The sequence below is a fragment of the Callionymus lyra genome, chromosome 13, assembly GCF_982586985.1.
Source record: "Callionymus lyra chromosome 13, fCalLyr1.hap1.1, whole genome shotgun sequence".
Classification (NCBI taxonomy): domain Eukaryota; kingdom Metazoa; phylum Chordata; class Actinopteri; order Syngnathiformes; family Callionymidae; genus Callionymus; species Callionymus lyra.
This window is the reverse complement of record NC_141830.1, coordinates 9,611,800-9,630,253: the sequence shown is the minus strand read 5'-3', so window position 1 is coordinate 9,630,253 and position 18,454 is coordinate 9,611,800. Positions and strand designations below refer to the sequence as shown.

At 40.2% G+C, this 18,454-nt stretch overlaps 1 protein-coding gene across 2 annotated transcripts in view; it reads right to left on the bottom strand.

Moving 5' to 3' along the window:
* Positions 1-18,454, bottom strand: part of vps13b (vacuolar protein sorting 13 homolog B) — a 304,204-nt gene that overhangs the window by 59,631 nt on the left and 226,119 nt on the right. For both annotated transcript variants that reach the window (XM_087805873.1, XM_087805872.1), the window contains exons 40-42: positions 17,223-17,439; positions 14,435-14,619; positions 3,608-3,804 (exon numbers count right to left, since the gene is read on the bottom strand). In XM_087805873.1, the coding sequence (XP_087661999.1) occupies positions 3,608-3,804; positions 14,435-14,619; positions 17,223-17,439 (599 nt within the window). The remainder of the gene's footprint in view (positions 1-3,607; positions 3,805-14,434; positions 14,620-17,222; positions 17,440-18,454) is intronic.

Below are 18,454 nucleotides of genomic sequence, written 5' to 3'. Positions count from 1 at the left end.
TCAAAATGGCCGAAAACTGAAGGGTAATAGTTTGGAATCAGCGCTTAAGTAATGGAAAAATGGACTTAATTAAAAGAAAAGGAAGATGAATTAAAAAAAAAGAACAAATGTGAAAGAGATCAGGAGTAAAAAAGAAAACACGTGAAGACTGTCTTCACTTGAGTAGGTTCTCTATCAGTGCTTTTTTTTCTTTAAAAAAACTCTCTCCTTGGACAAGGGTTGCACGTCATGGCTGATGAGGCTGAATGGAAGGTAATTGAAGTGAATGACCATTTGCTCTCTAATTTGCTGCAACCACGATCCATCATGAGAAAGATTGAACAGGAAAACGTGAAAAACACAAGAGTGCTCCTTAAAGAGATAAGCATCATATGTTGACAATTTTCATTATTTTCAGTTGGCAGCGCCGCCAAGTTATTTCTGCTGGTGGAAACCGAAGACGGGGAGATGAAACGGGAAAAGCACGGAGATGGGAATCAATCTTGATCGAAAAAGACAAATCATTTAAACATAAAGGAAATGTAATGTTTGGACTGTGATTGTAATGAAATGCAGATGTATATTTTTCTTTACACTATCTGGAATCCCCCCCTACGACTACTTCCCCGCATGTTCCTTCATTCCTGCCTCTGCTCCCATGAGCCACACAGAACCAGCCTCTCAAACTTCCTACGAGTAAACGGTTGAAGGGAAGGAGAGCGATGGAGACGAGACAAGGACGACACATGTATGATTTCAGCTGCACTCCCGAGATCTGCATCCCAGCAAAACCCAACAAACTAAGAGGCATTTTTAGCTTCTCCTACTTCCGCCGGTTCCTCCCTCGATTAGATACACTCAAGGTAAGCAGGAAGGAATCCGGACGGGCCCGGACAGGCACTTTGTGTGCTGGGAAATCTTATTAGCCGGATCTGAATGCCTTCCAAACCAGCTTCTTGCTCCTGCACACCAGATGTGCGGAGAAAGACACATTTCTAACTCCTTGCGTTTTTTCCGGCAAGGACGCTAAAACTTTTTTCCTTCCTTCTAATGGTCTGAAGGACCGACTCTTTGTTGGTGCTCGGCCCGGGGTCTGTTCGACTGTGAGGTGCAGGTGCACATGAAGACTAAACTTCTAATCCATTTGAACCCCGTTCATACTAAGCCTATCGTAACCGTTTGAAAAGACTCAAGGTGCTTAACCGGTTGAACCCAAATCAACCTTTTTTTAAAGGGTTTTAGCCGTTTGAGCATAAACCACCTCAGGAGCAGGTTTGGTAAGGCTTTTCTGGGGTTTGCTGCAGCGAAAACCCTGGTGAGAACGCAATGACGCACCGAGGTCAGCCCCAGGTTCTTGAACGCAAGAGGTTTTAGCCGGTGAAACGACGCTAATTTTGCAGAGACTTTTCAACCGTATACGATAAGCTTAGTATGAACGTGTAGTTGAGCCAGTTCTGGACGTCTATACATATATCTTACAATCTACAATACAACTATTAACTGTATTATTCATTATTCTACACAACAGTTAGTTGATGATTAGGGTCTCCAGGAGGGTTGGGTGTGTTGGTGCTTCCATGGGACAGACCGAAATACTTTGGTTCCTAGTATCGAAACATGCTTTGGTCCCCGATGCATGATCAACACTTGATACAAAAAGGGCGAAAAAAATATTTTTGAATAAAAAATAGAATAACAATGCAATTTAGTTTTAAATATTGTATTGTCTCTTTAACATGCTTGAAAGGACCAAAAAGGAAGCAAGCGTCATTTTTCGGCGATTACACGACAGATTCCGAAACATGACGTGGAAGGTTCTAACGGCTAAAAGAAGGAAAAACGTTGGGGAACTTCCGACTTTTAAAATACTTGATAATATCTGGTATTTACTGAAAAGAAACTGTGACAATTGTAGCAAACATCAGATTGATTTGCACTTGTTAACAAGTGTACATTCTAAGCTTTCTTGCTTTAAAAAAATGAAACTCAATAATATAAATGGTTAAAGTAATTTTCGTTTTGTGAGAATTGATCCTGGTAAGTGAGGAACTGGTATCAGTATCAGTAGTGAATTCTAATCGATACCCAACCCTGGTCTTTCTACGCTGGTCACATACTGTAGAGTCAAAGTGAAGGAGGAAACATCTACCGTCCACAGGATGATATTTGATTTGCATTAGGACCGGCCCGCGGGCCACATCTGGAGCGAGAACGTCACCACTTTAGTCAAACTTTAGCTGAACAGCAACTTACACTTATCATCAGAACTTTGGGGGGGAAGGCAATAATTATCCAACCTAAGTTACTAATGATGCATACAGTACTGCAACCTCCCATGATGCATCCCTGCCCACACAGAGACGATCAGACAATCTTCATCATCATCATCATCATCACTACTCAGTGTGATTTGCAATTTTACTCTTGTTAAAATGTATCTTAAGATGTTTCAAACAAGCCTGCATCACACGAGGTTGCAGTTCTGTATGCACCATGAATAAGTTAGGTTGGATAATTATTGTTTTCCGCCAAGTTCTGTTTATAAGTACAAGTTGTTACCAATAACAAATGAAGCCATATGTCTATTAAGGCTTTCGCAGGTGACTGCTCAGGGCCGGTACTGAATGAGCCACGAACAGGTGGTACCACGGTACACTGTGTCACTGCGTTAGTTTATTGGTTTAATATGCGTATCTCATTTTAAACATGTTTTAATAAACATTGAAATAGTCCGGCCCTAGCAAATGAGTTGTTTTTGGCCCTTTGATGTATTTGACTTTGACATCTCTGCAGTAGAGGTATACATTCAATTGAGATCAGACCTACTTGAAAAGTGTTCCTCCTTACAACTGGCAAAACAATCCTGGGCATCGCCCTAACTTAGTATGTGATACAAACAGTACATACATTTTGAAAATTTGTATATATTTGGCCTTTATTCTGGGCCTTCTGTCCCACTTTCCACCCCTGGAAATATTTTGTATGTATTATGTAATACACCTAATATAAAAGGCAACTAATGAAACTCCAACTCTCCTGACTCACTCCCATGTTTCAAATGTTGAAGTCTTCCTCTCCAAGATGCAGTAAGTTCTTTATAATGACCATGTTTTGAACTTATTACTTAATAAAGTTCTAGCTCTCTGAAATCTGGGCGAACAAGAGGTTACGAGGTAAGTCCATTATGACATAATAATGGCTTCACTCTTCCAGCCAGGTGTACTCACGACCCAACTTTGCTTATACAACAAGTCCCTTATAGGTGGAGACTTCCGGGATTGATGACATGCGGTGACAAATCTTTAGGCTTGACCAATCACAGCAGAGTAGGTTTAGTGTTTTTAGTGGGCGGGGCTTAAGCACATTTTCACGTTTTGTACAAACAAACACATACTGATGATACAATAGAACATCTATTTAAGTAAGTAAGTGAGTATTTATCGAGCGCTTTTCAAGACCAGGGTCACAAAGCGCTTAAAAAATACTTAAATCAACACTTTAGTTGACTTTTATGATAGAGGTCAGGGATCTACATGCTGATTTTCAAGCACTTACCTTGAGCGGACTCAATTTAAAAATGTCTATAAAAGTTCCTATTTTCACCTCACAGCAGTTGACGTCGTCTCACCTCTGTTCATCTCCGGCGTCGCCGCTGTGGTTGAGCACGATCCTCCACAGGTCGGACGCGATCAGCTCCTTCTGCTGGTCGGTGAGGCTGACGCTGGGCAGTTCCAGTTGGCAAGTGCTGCTCTCCGACAGGCTGAACTCCCGGTACGGAACGAAAGTCTGCTGGAGCTCGTCCCAATATTCAAGGCTACATGGCACCTGGAAAAAATCATTAAATTCTTATCTTTTTAACTTTGTCATGTGAAATGGAACCAATTGAAGTTTCATCTCCTGCTGGGCTTTTTCGAAAAACTCATAAACTTGACTCGTAAATAATGAAAAACTAAATGACTACAAAACTCATAAAGGCTCATCATTATGACGGCCCAGTCACCAGAGTGATAATGCTTTTACCAGCATTTTCCTCCAGATATTTTCAACCTAAGCCAATGGATTTGTTCCATCAAGTAACAGCTTTTTTTTTTCTTTTTTTTAACTGAGGTTTAAATCCCACTTGTCCTCTTTCTCACTATTGTATCACTTTGCTGTTCATCACTTCAGTCCGGGCCAGAGAGACCTTTTAAATGTGGGCTGTGCTGCTCATCAACAGTGGGATTACTGTGAAGGCCTTGTTATTGCACCACAGATACCAGAACCAGTGGATCCCCAGTTAGACATAAAGAATAAAACAACTGCTGGGATCTGCTAATCATCACGCGTAGGATGTTGCACTGACCCGTTCAAGATGTGGGGAATCCCTGCCCTGCAGAAAGAATGAGCAATCTCAACTACAACCTTGACTCTTTTTTTTTTTTTTATCCGCTTTAGACAAAACGATCTTTAATTACTCAGAAAGTCGGAAAAAAAGCTACAACACTCCGACCACAGACCACCAACGCTGCGAGAGGAGATCTCATCTCCATTACAACGCCGCGTGACCGCAGAATAACTAAACACGGGGCAACTGCGCGATACAAGACGGCCATTAGCATGGAAGTCCTGGAGCTGTTTCTCACACTGAATAACAATCAAGTTACGTGGATGTTCTCGGATTACGCGAGGACCGGTCCAGCTCCGCGAGCCACATTGACATTGTGCGGAAATATAAAAGTTGTGAGTTTGAAATGAACCAGATTTTCCCCTCAAACACCTGCGCTACTGACGGACATGTATTAAAAATACGATGTCGGACTTATTATCGACCTTAAATGAAGTTGAAAATGTAACGTTCTTTCATTTAAAAATATATTTGAACAGTAGTAAAACGTGGGATTATTATTATATTTTATATTATATTAAAGAAAAAAACACAGAAGCAGAACTCATGAAAAACTAGATAATACTTGAAATGTAGTTGTGTTTTATAGATTGTTTTCTTTATATTCTCAATATAAATCATAAAAGAAATACAGAAAAAGGGTTATTAAACAATATAGAGGTGCTTTATTTTTTTTTTCAATCTGTGAAAACAATATATGAATAGTAAATATTCACATGAACACTGTCTATGAAGTTTTTGTACTTGCATACTGCATATTCATGAGATGAGATAAAAGCATTTATAGAAGACGTGATGCCGGTTTATAATCATATATAGCAACTTATTTTATTCCTAATTCATGCAAAAGTAACAAATGCATCTGAGAAAATAAACTAATTCCAGAGAAACGGGGTATATTTTACTACTGTGTTGTTCTCATTTGTGACCCTGGTCTGAAAAGCTATATAAATACAAATTACTTACTTACTATGAATTTAACTCTTATTTAAGATCAAAGTTTACTTTCAGAAAAACTGTTAAACATGAACAGAGCAAGTGTTGCTCATTTAGGATTGTAATGTTCTTAGAACTCATCTTCCATTAACGATCCTTGTTAGTCATTTTACAACCTATTGATTCATGTCCGGTGAAGTTGCTTGATAGTACTCACTGTAGCCATTAGTCCTGCTGTTAAATCGTGCGAACGATAAAACTGGGGGAAACGCGTTTTATCGTTGCGAACGACCAGGTGAACGCGTTGGCGGACAAACAAACTCACAAACAGGTGAATGAAAGAAAACATGCTTATATCTCAAATAGTTCCGAGTTTTCCATTTTGTCAGAAACATCTGGAAAATATATCAATACACCAGAGTTCCAGATGGTAGTTAAATACTGTTGAGATGAATGATAAAAGAAAAGAAGAAAAAAAAAAGAAAAAAGAGTGAAATCATTTCTTGGCTCTGTCGAGTCGGGCCTCTGGCACCTAGTAGTTCAGGGCACCTGTGTATATGTCAAAGGGATTATGTATATACTTTCATGTGGAATACTTCTACACGCATGTATGAAAGATAATATGTATGTATACTTATGAGTATACACAGGTGTGCATGCGGATGCGAGTAAAGAACAGTTTTCCGAGCTTTATTTTCTTTTGTCTGATTGTGTGTGTACCTTATCTGATAAACAAAAATGTGACCCTGACTTGCTGTCATGCAGTTGGCAGAAAAACCTTCCTTCCTATTTTTTCTTTACGCACTTGACAAAATGAGTTTGGCAGTTACAGCCCGGAGTTCAATATCGGTTGATGGGTTATCTTAATTTGTGGGTGTTTTTTTTTGTTGTTTTTTTTGTTTTTTTTACAGTAGTGATTGAAGTGCCAAGAAGACCATGTCGGGGAGTTTTGAAGCAGGCGGATATTTCAAGCTATTTACAAATAGGTTTACGTCCAAAGACTGTTGGCAGATTCCTGTATATACGGATCTGATTTCCGACCCTGTCGTCCACCGTCTCGCCTGCCAGACCACAAACTACTCTTCGACATAGGAGGAAGTGAAGGAACTGATTGACCAATCAAGACCTTAAAGAGGTCAACCAAAGAAAAGGGCCAACCCAAAACAAACACAAAACCTTGATTTCAACTTCCTTGGCCCAGGTGTGATCATCTCGACGATTCAAATATGTAGCCCGAAACCCAAGACTCCCCCGAGTGTGCTCTCGCTCTGCCTCTACCGTTATTAATAACATCAACAATGATTATATCTCTTGTTATTTTTACTGACGCAGAAAAGACTTCTTGTTATCTTTCAGAAAGTGACATAAACTGAGGCAAACGTTGACTCCGGAGATGGAACCAAGATTGTTTCGGGAAATGAGTCGAGTTAACAAGTAGTTAATGACGGTGGAAACCAGAAGATACGCGGAGATTCTTGTGGTTGTTCTTGGTTCCTGGTCAGCATTGGCTCTCCTAACATTCCTGTTCTACTGGCCTCAAAATACGTTTTACACGTGCACTCTTTTGCCCTCTTCTTTCTGGGAAGAGGCTGCAGAGCATCCAGACTTTGACCAGGAAGTCAAATTGCTAGGCTATTTCCGATACGTTTATGACTCGCAGGAATGTGTAACAACATAACATAACAACACCGACACATGTGAACGTAGAATGAGAGAGAGAGAGAGAGAACGTCGAGAAAAACGACGAAAAATGTGGTACTATTGAAATTCAAATAATCAATATATGGAAAAAAATATACGGTGGTCTCTTATTTATCGTAGGAGTTACATTAGTAAAAATAAAACAACAACGGTAGTTTAACAAGTAGCGACAATCCACAATACCATTTTAGTTTTTACAGCATTTTAATAACTTCAAATTTACAATAATAACGAGACAAGTTGATGGACGGGCAAGGTTTCAATCAACAAAACCTCTTCAATAACCGTGACTTAAACAGCTTGCATAGTGCTTTGCCGCCCAGCCAACCAAATTAAAGCTGCTTTGGAGATGGCAATATAGCCGTATAATTTATATACAGTACTGAAGCAACCAATCAGTCGTCACTAAAAAGAGGAGTGCATCATGGGAGTTCACTGTATTGTCGGCGCCATAGGTAAGGCGGGTGGGGTTATTAGCAGGGGTTGAAGTTTAAATGCTGTTCAAATAAATAATTTGTTTGTACAGATTGAACAAAGACAACAAGGTTTGCCATAAGTCACTGCATCTTGCAACAATAGATCTAAATATGTAGGACCGTCTTATAACTACTCTTTTGTTTTGTTTTAATTGGTTTCCATGTGAAGAGAGCAACAATTAAGCTACATGTAAAGACACCATCTTAGTCAGTTTGGATCGTCTCTTTCTCTCGCCCTTTAAAACCACTGGATTAACAAAAACAAAGGCATTTTATTACCAGGAATTTACAGCGTCTTGTAGTTAAGTTGTGTAGTTCAACAGCCAACAGTTTGAGTTCAGTTCAACAGGTGTAAAAGCAACACAATTCTGCAGCGGCTCCTCGACTTCCCTTACACCCCAACAAGCAACACTTAATGGAGTCGTACGAAACACGAAATCCGTTGCCGACCTTTTGTTGTGCATTACAACAAGAACACGAGGCGCAGCTGCAGCAGCGGTTCTCAGCTCGAGGGGTGCTGGTTCATCTCAGGCCACAAAACTTTATTAATATTGATCGCGAGCCAGAAAGGCCATGATGGCGAAGCAAGGACATGAAACGAGTGTCCTACAGTGCCAGGCACGAAAACAACAGCAGGGGAGCAGATGGCGTTCGCTGAAGAGAGACTCGCAGATCAATCCTATACATGTGAATTCCATTGGGTTAAAAAAAAAAAGAAAAAAGGGGGATTTATTTGTTTTTCAGTGAAGCTGACGTTGAACAAGTTGTTTCTCGCGAACGTGCCCGTCGGCTCGCATGAGTCGGGGTCGCGGTGAATCATGGCTCCTGTATTTACACTGAATCAGAACCCCGGTGAGACAGAAGGAAGGCAAGACAGGTTGTGTGGGGAGGAAAAAAAAAAAAAAGAAAAGAAAAAAAGAGAAGTGAGGACAGCAGCTGATGAATTAGAGCGCCGGGGCCACAGGCCGTCACTTCTCTTTCTTTTCTCCCTCCATTATTGAGGCCCTCCACAGGTGGGGAGCCTGTGGATGCATCGGGGGGGGCTCTGTAGTTTTTCAGCCGTTCACCCTTCTTGTCACTCCGACACTCCCGGTCCGAAGCGTGCAAAAACAGTGCAGGCAGCAATTTGACTTTGAGTAATGGAAGGAGGTTTGAATTCCCCCCTTTGAGATACTGGAACCAGTTTGGAAACCACAGCTATTTAAATGCAGGAAATCTTGATTTTATAAATACGATCTGCTCTAGGGACAAAAAAAAAAGAGAACTCCCGACCCCCCCCCCACCCCCCTGTCGCCCCAAAACCTGACCTTCATTGAGGGAACCCATGAGAGGAGTGACAAACGCCGGGAGAGAGTGAGGACATGGGAAACATGCATCTCATTCACCTTTTTTTTTTCTTCTCCTCCACCTGCTGGTGTAACGACGGCACTAATCGGAAAAACACGGCGGAGAGGAATGAAAAGACGCCGTAGCACCATTCCTCCCTTTCCTCCCTTTCTTTTTCCCGTGTCACCGACTTTTCCATTTTTCAAAATCTATCATCCTCCATCGCCGAGTGGCCGCACGGTAATTTAAGAGGCCTGAGAAATTAAGAAAGGCTCTGGCTTCCATTTGCTGTGTCATCCCTCTCTCTCTCTCTCTCTCTCTGACTCAACTCTGGATGAAAATAAAATACATTTATATAAATAGATTTTTTTTTTTTATTGCCTGACCCCCACCCCGTCAATACTCCTCATCATTTATCTATGTTAAATACAGGGTACACAAATACAACCCATATTTAAATCATCCACAATCCTTGTAGTATTCTGAACACCGCACGGTAAATAAACAATCTAAACAATCAGAAAAGTTCACCCTTTGATGAGTTAGTTCTTTTGAATCCTGGAACAAAGTATATATGTCACAGTACAGATTGGAATCCAGTAGGATCTGGAACCCTACTCTAATACATTGGAATTCCAATCAGTACTAGTAGAAAATCTTCGATTAGGGTTCCATTACATCAAAATAACATATTGATGTGATCCCAATTTCTCTAATTAGAATTCCAGATTTTCCTGGTAGAATTCCAATCTCTCTAGTAGAGTCTGGAATCCTCCTAGTTGGTACATATACATCACTGTACTTTGACATATACATTACGTCCAGTTTCTGTACTTTGACGTCCAGTTTCTAAAAAATAAATCTTTTTTTTTTGGTTTCAGTGCCTCGTTGTTTGCCAATGAGTCCAAGTAATCAGGCCCTGGAAAGTCGTATTATTTCTGCCAAGAAGGTTATATCGTTGTCCACATGTATCTGTCTTTTAGCAAAGATAACAGATGATTTCAACTATATTTTAAGGATGTGTTCCTAAGGGTACAAACGATTTTGGGGACAATGGATCCCCAAATAATACGTAGAGTGTTTGTTGTGTGAATGAGTTCTTCTGTAGTGCGGGGGGTGAAGGTAGTTTACTAGTTATATCCATTTTGTAACATCGTAAACTTAATGCACATTTTCTCAAGATTGTTTATCATGATGGGAGTGTTTTTTGTTTTTTTAAAGGAGATCATGTGACAGCATGTCAACACATTTTTATAAGGATAGTTCAAATCGTGAACAGAAATGATGGATTTGAATCCGATACCATTTGCCCAAAATGGTGCAATTTTCCAACACATGTTGTTTCAGATATATTTTCTGACGGTAGAGCTTCACTTTGAATGTGCCTACGTTCAGTTCTGACAGAATTATTTGGGTTTTAATTCATGAGTGTGATCCCGATTTCCCGAGCGGAGGGAGAGAGAGTCCTTGAGAGTGTTGCAAACCACTGGTTCTGAAGTGAACATTTATTTTATCTTGTATTTATTCAATATTTTCCTCAGAGAAGATGAAAAGCAACACTGTAATGTAGCACATTTAGTTTATCTTTACCCATTCCTACTCATTAGCTTCCCAGTATCACCAAAACAAAAACAATTAAACAGTGAACCAAACAAAATAAAACAATTCAAAACAAAATGAAATAAAATTCAAAACAGAATATTAAACTAAATTGAATAAATCAGTTTAAAAAGAGTGTATACAAACAGTATTTAAAAAAAGTTGTTCTGAAAACAGCTTTATGGTCAAAATGTGAAATGATGGCTACATTACGAAATGAATTATTTGGGGAATAAAAGTGTAAACTGTGGAGTGCAATGAAGCAACTGTACAGATAGCCGACGGACAGGAAGTGTCAAGTGGCGTCTCAGCCAATCGCATCTATTAACCGTATTTCCTGCAAATGTTTCGTCTAAACAATTATTCTAGTTGGATGCGTTCTCGTAAACACAACTCCACACAGCCATGACACATAAATATGTCGGCGAACAGATGTAAGGACGGCCTCGGCTCCCGGATCTGTTTCTTCTTCGGTGTGACCGAAACATCTGCGGCGAGCTTGTTGGATCTCCTGTAATAAAGTTGTGGAAGGCTTTGTTCTGGAGCGTTGCTGAAAAATGACTTCTTTCACCCCTGAACTCAAAGTATTTTTACACGTCTCTTATTACACGTCGGCTCCTTGTAACCGTCTCGGCAGACAAGCCTCGTCCCGGGAGACCATTCGTCTTCATTCGTCTGTTCATCTATCTCGTCCTAATTTCCTCCTGACTGTCACTTCGCTACCCGGCGCAAAAAAAAAACTTTCGGAACAACGTCCACCATCATCTGCTCCGGCACGACTTGAGCAGTGAAACTCAATACGTGGCCAATCAGAGCTTCAGTCATTACAACCTTTACAGCTGCGGGGCCTCCGCGGGGAGCGTCCACCTTCCAATATGTTCCCACTGTCAGCTCCCCTAAATCACGACAACATCCGTACTGTTGTTTTATTAAAATCATATTTTAGCATCTTAATCTCTTCCTGACATTGACTTGGGCGTCCTGCACTAACCTGGATCCTTCTGAGACCGGATCGTTCTCAATGTGATCGTCTTAAGGACCTGCATGACACTTTCCTCCTCTTTTCTCAAGCGTTTTTATGATTTTCTAGTTTATTTTCGATACATTATCAATTTAATTTTGAAAAGATGCTGCTGTGATATGTGAGACTAATGCCAAGCACGAGAATTTTTGTTAAATATTCTCTTTTAATGCATTTAGTGTGAAATTTTTAACATAAATTCAATAATAAATTGATTTAATTAAATCATTATCAAGAGGTTTTGATATATTTCATGGTCACACCTAGAAAAAAATAATAGTGATACAGTTTTTCCAGATACATCTCTGTGCCGTTTTTTGCTTTGAGTTGAAAGAAAAAAAATCCACATTATCACATGTGGTGCTAAAATGTATGTTTTTTGCAGGAAAAAGGAGACAAAGAAAAGGTCAAATGTTGGGAATGTTGGAGAGACAACGGAAAAATCGAATAAAAGTACTTCTGTTGCTTGCTAATGTGTGAACGGTTATACAAATCATAAATCTAAAAAAAACCCAAATCAATAACCATTTCCACGTTTTTTTTTATCTCCTCCTCCTCGTTTATTCCTCACCAATATATTCATGCCTGCAAGTGACGTGTAGCTGCTGTCGACCAATGAGACGAATGTATTTTGGTCACGTGGTGAGAGAGACAAGTGAGTGGTGTCGATAAAGTTTTGAGACTTTATCTACAGTGACAACTCAAAATCTTTTATTGGAACGATTGTTAAAAGATACGACAAGAACATCAATAAATATTTTACTAACGCAGTGTAGTAATGTTCGGAAATAAAAAATAGTGTTGCTCTGTGATATTACCCCGCAGAGTACTTCGGGAGGGCTCGCAGCGTAGCTTCATAGTTGACCAAAGTCTAACTGAAACACTAACAGATTTAGTTGGCGTTCGGTAAGTACGGCCAGAATCAATACATAAGTCAATAACTACTCAATGATGTCAATGTTTGGGAAAATGTAAATATTTTAAGTGCGACTTATAGTCCGACAAAATACAGTGAATGATGTTCTGTGATTTATCTGCCACAACTCTCTAGTGGTTATATATATTTCAACTGCGATGGAAAGATAGACTGTGTAACTGGTTACACGACGGTTAGAAGCTTCGACTACATTTCATAGCTCCATATTTCCTTAATTCTTGTGGTAGATTTAGGTTTTTTTTTTTCTACTCTTCTGGACTTTTAGCAACATTCCATGCATTGACATCACAGGCGAGGAACATCACAAGATTCTAATTTTGTTTCAGTTTTATGTTTCATTCATGATAATTCTTCCAATTTCAATTTATTGTATTAACTCTTATCCAGGTCAAGCATAAAGAACCAGACAAACCAATACCATATTTTCACAAATCTGTGTTTTCGCCACCATTCAATCTGTATTTTGCATTCAAACACCTGTTTTCTAAATAAAGAAATTGAGTTTTCAGACATTTATCACGTCCATCATGTCCCGTCATAAAATGTATATAGTCATTTCTAATTAATTGAAAATAATTCACGACATTAGGACTGTGTAGAAAAACGATTACACTTCACAACGTTATGTGAAGTGAACTGTCGCGATGAGAACATGGAACTCTGGGAGACGGGGAGACATGAAAATGATTTGTGATAGCGCTTGTCATTGAGAATGCATGTTTGGAAAATATATCTTAAAAAAAAAAAAGCAATAGCACATCACAATGGTAAGGATGAGTGATCGTGGCGAGTGAGGGATGTGCAGTACCCTGTCACACCCCCACAAACCTTCTCTCCACCACTTTAGATGCAGTGGTTAGAGCTGCCAAAAATATAAGCTCCTTTGGGTCAGACAGCACCTGGCTTTTTCACACACCAGGGCAATGCAAGAGTACTTCCCCAGATGTCTCACCATGTATTACATGTTTGGCGGGACAGCAGGGGTCTCTGTCATTCAATAACACATAGTCCTGAGGAGCTCTGCTGATTTATTTCATGGGAATTCTAACAGCATCCCGCCCAACCTTTGGAGTTTATTACTCTGTCGCCCTCGCAGGTGAAGCTAAGCAGAGAGAAGTGATGGAGCAGTTCTCTCCGCTCACATCTCTTTTCACTCGCCTTCCTTCCATCAGCAGAGCAAGAGCGATCGGGGTCGTGTCTCTGTAATCGCTGCAGAGAGTCTGCAGGGATCCATGATGGATAATAGGCTTGAATCTGAGTGATCACAACTTCCATGATTCAAGACAACAGAGCGTAACGAAAACAAACTTTTGCTCGACCGACAACAAACCAAGATACTGTGTGTGGGTTTGTGGACCTGTTGCAGCTACAATAGCCAGGTGTTCTTACTCCATTTTATAATCTAAATAGAACTTGTTAAAGGCTATTTTTAGGGATTTTTTTCTCGATTTATCCTTCTCATCATATTGAAAACAAACAATAAATAATAATAATGAATTATATTAAAAACTTTAAATAGATTCCTTTTATATTATATTAATTATATTATATATCTTATTATATTATGAAACAATGTGTAATATTACATATATATACATACTGTATATATATATTAATGTAATAGATAGATAGATAGATAGAACTTTATTGATCGTAATATAATATATATGAATAAATTACATATGGATAAAATATTTTATTAGATAAATAGCTTAATGTTTTCATGTTTTTAGATATATATATATATTTATATGTTATCTTAAAACAGTGTAAAAATGATAGAAATATTATTTTCACCGATGTTAAGATATTCACTAAGTCTTTTGTGTTATCAGTGTTTTTTAACTGAATAGAAAATCTTGAGCAGCAGCAGTAAGAAGCCATACAAGTGATGAACCATCAAAACCTCTCTAAATCCAGATGAAACTTCAGAAACACCAAAATGTAATAATCAGTTCCCTTTCCCACTCTCAAAGCTTACTCAACATTTAATTTAAACATGTTTTGATTTATTTGCAAACAGACATAAACGACCTTGGCAGAGGTAATTACCATCTAAAATGACCCATTCCTACCTGCAAGGCATCTCCGAGGTCGGCCGTGCTGATCTCAGGGTCCTCTGTGGTATTGAAGGGCACGGGGTTGATCCTGACGAAGGTGAGCACTCGTGGTTCAGGGTACCTCCACACCATCACCCCCGGGCTATCATCTGTCTCCCCAAAGAAGACCACCTCGTACGGTCCGGGCAGTTTCCGAGAAGCTGCAAGAAAAAGTTCATGTTAAAGAAGGTAGGAATGGTAGGTAGGAAAGGGTCATAGATAAGACTATGTTGCTTTTATGCACATGTTGCTGCGGCTCACAATGAGCTGGAAGGAATGTGCCCAGTTAAGAGTTTCATTTCTCGAGAAATGACAGTTTGTGCATTAAGATACAGTGACCGCAAGATATGCGAGATATGGTCTCCCCGTGCAGGCTGTTAAGCTCACTGACACATACAAAAAACGTTTTTTTGCTGGCTGCGTCCAGCAACAAATGAACAAACTGTTTGTATTCAAGTGTGTCATGCTCTGAGCTTTCGAATTAAAAGACAGCAAGAAGGGGACATCAGTGGTTTGGGACGAGCCGTGAGAAGCGCCTCCACTTCTTGCTGATGGTAAATCTGGATTCTGACTCTGTTTGTTATTCTAACACTTGTTTCTGTTCTCATCCAGATTATCCGGGGGAAAATCCCTGAGAGTTCAATAGAGTAATTTGCCACTTTTGTATTCAGACCATAATATACACACTACTGGCTGTAGTACCCAATGTTTCCAGGGGATTTTTCCAAGATATAAAACCGCGAACAATATTTTAATTAAAAAATTGCAAAAGCCTTGTCAGAAGTTTTAAATATGTTATTGTCCCTTTAGCATGGTGCTAGCTTAATTTTTTGGTTGATCGCCTACAGATTCCCAAAAATGACGCGGAAGCTGCTACTGGCTAAAAGAAGGCTAAACAATGGGTTTTTTTTGTCATGCTTTACATTGTCCTGCTAGTGGAAGCAGTTACTCCCTTTTGAACGTAAAGACCATCTACAGGAGTTGGCCAACCATTGGTCTAAAAATAATTCCTGGTCTATCAACTAGGTTCAACATCGTGGGTCTCATTTGACAGACCTTATCATTTGAGAGAGTCAAAGCATTCTTTGCAAGAACTCCGAGAACTGAGAAAGTGGAGAGTAGATATGAAGATAAAGGAAAGCAAGGGTGTGTCGTATTAAAATATCTGCCTGATTACTCTTTTCAACAAACGTATCAATCCACATGCCAGTGGTCCACTTGCTCAACCCTTGAGATCTTCGGGACTGGTTCTTCCTGAAGGATGCCAACATGTTGCAGGCAGATTTTTCCTCCAGGTCCTGGTCCACTACTGTAGTCATCGCCACTTTAGCCAGAGCCATGCATCAAAGACCAATTGAGCAGCGCAACAAACAAAGACTCAACCGCATCTGACGGAGTGGACCGCTGGTCGCTTGCCAGAGAAAAGCTTGATCTTCTGACAATAATGTTCCACACTGAGCATGTCGAGGACAACGTCAGTAAACACCAAAAAAGGGAGTCAACAGTGTGTTTTTTCGGAGTCAAATCAGGCACACATGTCCAGTCAAACCCTCACAAAGGATCCGAGGCCTGCGTTTCATTTGTTTGTTTCGGTATTCCATTATGTAGTTTAGCTCTGGTGACTTGTCACTACCTGCACGTGTTCTCAGCACAGCTTTGTTTTCACGAGCAGGTCTTCAGAAGATAATCAACGCTTTCACTGAGAACTGTCTTCTACATCTAGACGTCAAGATGGTCTTTGAAGAATCCTGACCACCCAATCTAAAGAAGGGCTTTAGTTCCAGCCTGCACAGAACGTACCCCACTGTTTCCCAACTGAGAACCATGGGCATTGACTTACAGGAGCTAAAAGAGATCCAAGTACTTCATTTATAATTGAAGACTTTGGCCTGAAATGCACAAGTAAGTTAAGTAGTGACCAGCAGGCAAAGACCAGTTCCATGTTTTATTTGGAACCTGAGTTCTCTATGGGAGGTTCATTATATGTCTGCACTATACCTCGGTATTGATTGAAGATTTTAGACACTAGTACCTTCTCTTAAATACCTGAATGTTGCTTTTTGCAATACTAATTTAATATGAACAATTCTAACAAACTTGTTGATAATCTGATGTTCACTATCTTTCCCATTTATTAGATTCTCTTCGGAAATCATTTTATGATTTTTTTGTTGTCTTAAAATCCATAAAGGGCAACTAATGGGAAAACCCAACTCTCCTGACTCAATAACATGTTTCAAATGTTGAAGTCTTCCTCTCCAAGATGCAGTAAGTCTCTCATCATGACCATGTACTTATTACTTTCTAAAGTTCTCCCTCATCTGAAATCTGGGGGAAAGAAAGGTTATGAGAGCGGAGTCCATTATGATGTAATAATGGCTTCACTCCTCCTCCAGCCAGCTGTATCACTCCTCGCTTTGTTTATACAACAAGTCCATTTTTAGGTGGAGACTTCCAGGTTTCATGACACGCTGTGACAAACCTCAATGCTTGACCAAGCAGAGTGGGTGTGGTTATGACAAACAAGATCTCAAGAAAAAGTGTTTTCAGTGGGTGTGGCTTAAGCCCATCTTTTAATGTATATATTTAAATTAAAGGAGAGTTTTGTACAAACAAACACATACTGATGAGTACAATAGAGTCCAACATCTATTAAAGACACCTTAACTAAATGGATTTAAGGAACAAAAACATTTCAAAAACGCAGATTTGTGGGGGGGTTTTCGGCTTCATCCCATCTAAAAATACACTCATATCAAATTACCTGAGTCCTGGATGTACTGGAAGTGTCCGGTTCGTAGGTCATCAGAACTGTGTTCGGTCCTCGGACAGGGAGTTGCGGGAGACGGGGGCGGCTGGGTGTCACATGCGTTTCCTTTGGACGAACCCACGAATGTGTCTACGTAGTGGTGGTCGTAATACGCCCTCAGATGCTCCCCCACCAGCCTCAGGCAGTTGAGATGTTCCTGACCCCAGAACACCTGAAGAGGTTTTCATTTTTTGAACGGGGGAGGAAATTAGAAAATGAGTAACTTGACAACAAAACACTTCCATTTTTTTCCAATACAGATGAGAATCATTGAGGTTTTGACTATTCCTTATCCCTCCACATCCTCGCGAACATCAGCCAGCAAAAACCCAACGCAGCCCCCCCGCCTCCCGCCCCACTTTGCCGCAGATTTCCCTTCCCACACCCCATCAAAGTGGCTCTGCTTGGGGTTTGGACCGAAAAACCAGGAATCTCTGAGTCAAATTCTCTTCACACATGCTGCAGCCTGCATGCCACTCACCAACTTCCAAGACTAGGTTATGACCAAATGTTTAAACCAGGAAACTTTGGGGGATTTTCCCCCACATTTTTTTGGAGAGAGAAAACAAGGCGAAAAAGGAATTGGAAGGAATTCTTGAGGTTTTTTTTTTTTCGTACAAAGCTTGATTAAAACACCACATGCATCAATATTTGCGGAGGGAAATGTATGATTACGTATTAGGTGTTGAGTTGCGAGTGATGTTCCTTTAAATGGGCACGCAATAAAAGCATTAAGGGGGAACCACTGACAGTAAGGGAGGGGAAGGGGGTTCCCTGGTGCAGTCATGATGTGGAATAATACATTTTAATGCCTCCAGTTAGTCACGCCGAACACGGGGCTTTTCGGCAAATTCTATTATGTAACTTGTTCGAGATGTATCACGGGGCTAAAAATAGCGCCGGCCATATTCCACCACATCACCGACTGTGACTCAGATTTACAGCATGAAATCCCAAAAGTCAACAGTGGAAGTGCAGGCAGGATCAGGGACCCATGGCATAAATAGTGGGGAGAAAAAAAAAAACGAAAGGGGCGCTAATGTGCTGCGAGCATAACTGTCGGATGAATTCATCCGGAGTTTGTGGTCCAAACATCCTTGAATGATGCCTCGCCTGCAGCGGCGCGGATCTCTGCCGTAATGCCCGACCACCAATTTGTTTTATTTCGTCTCCCCGTGGGATGAAAT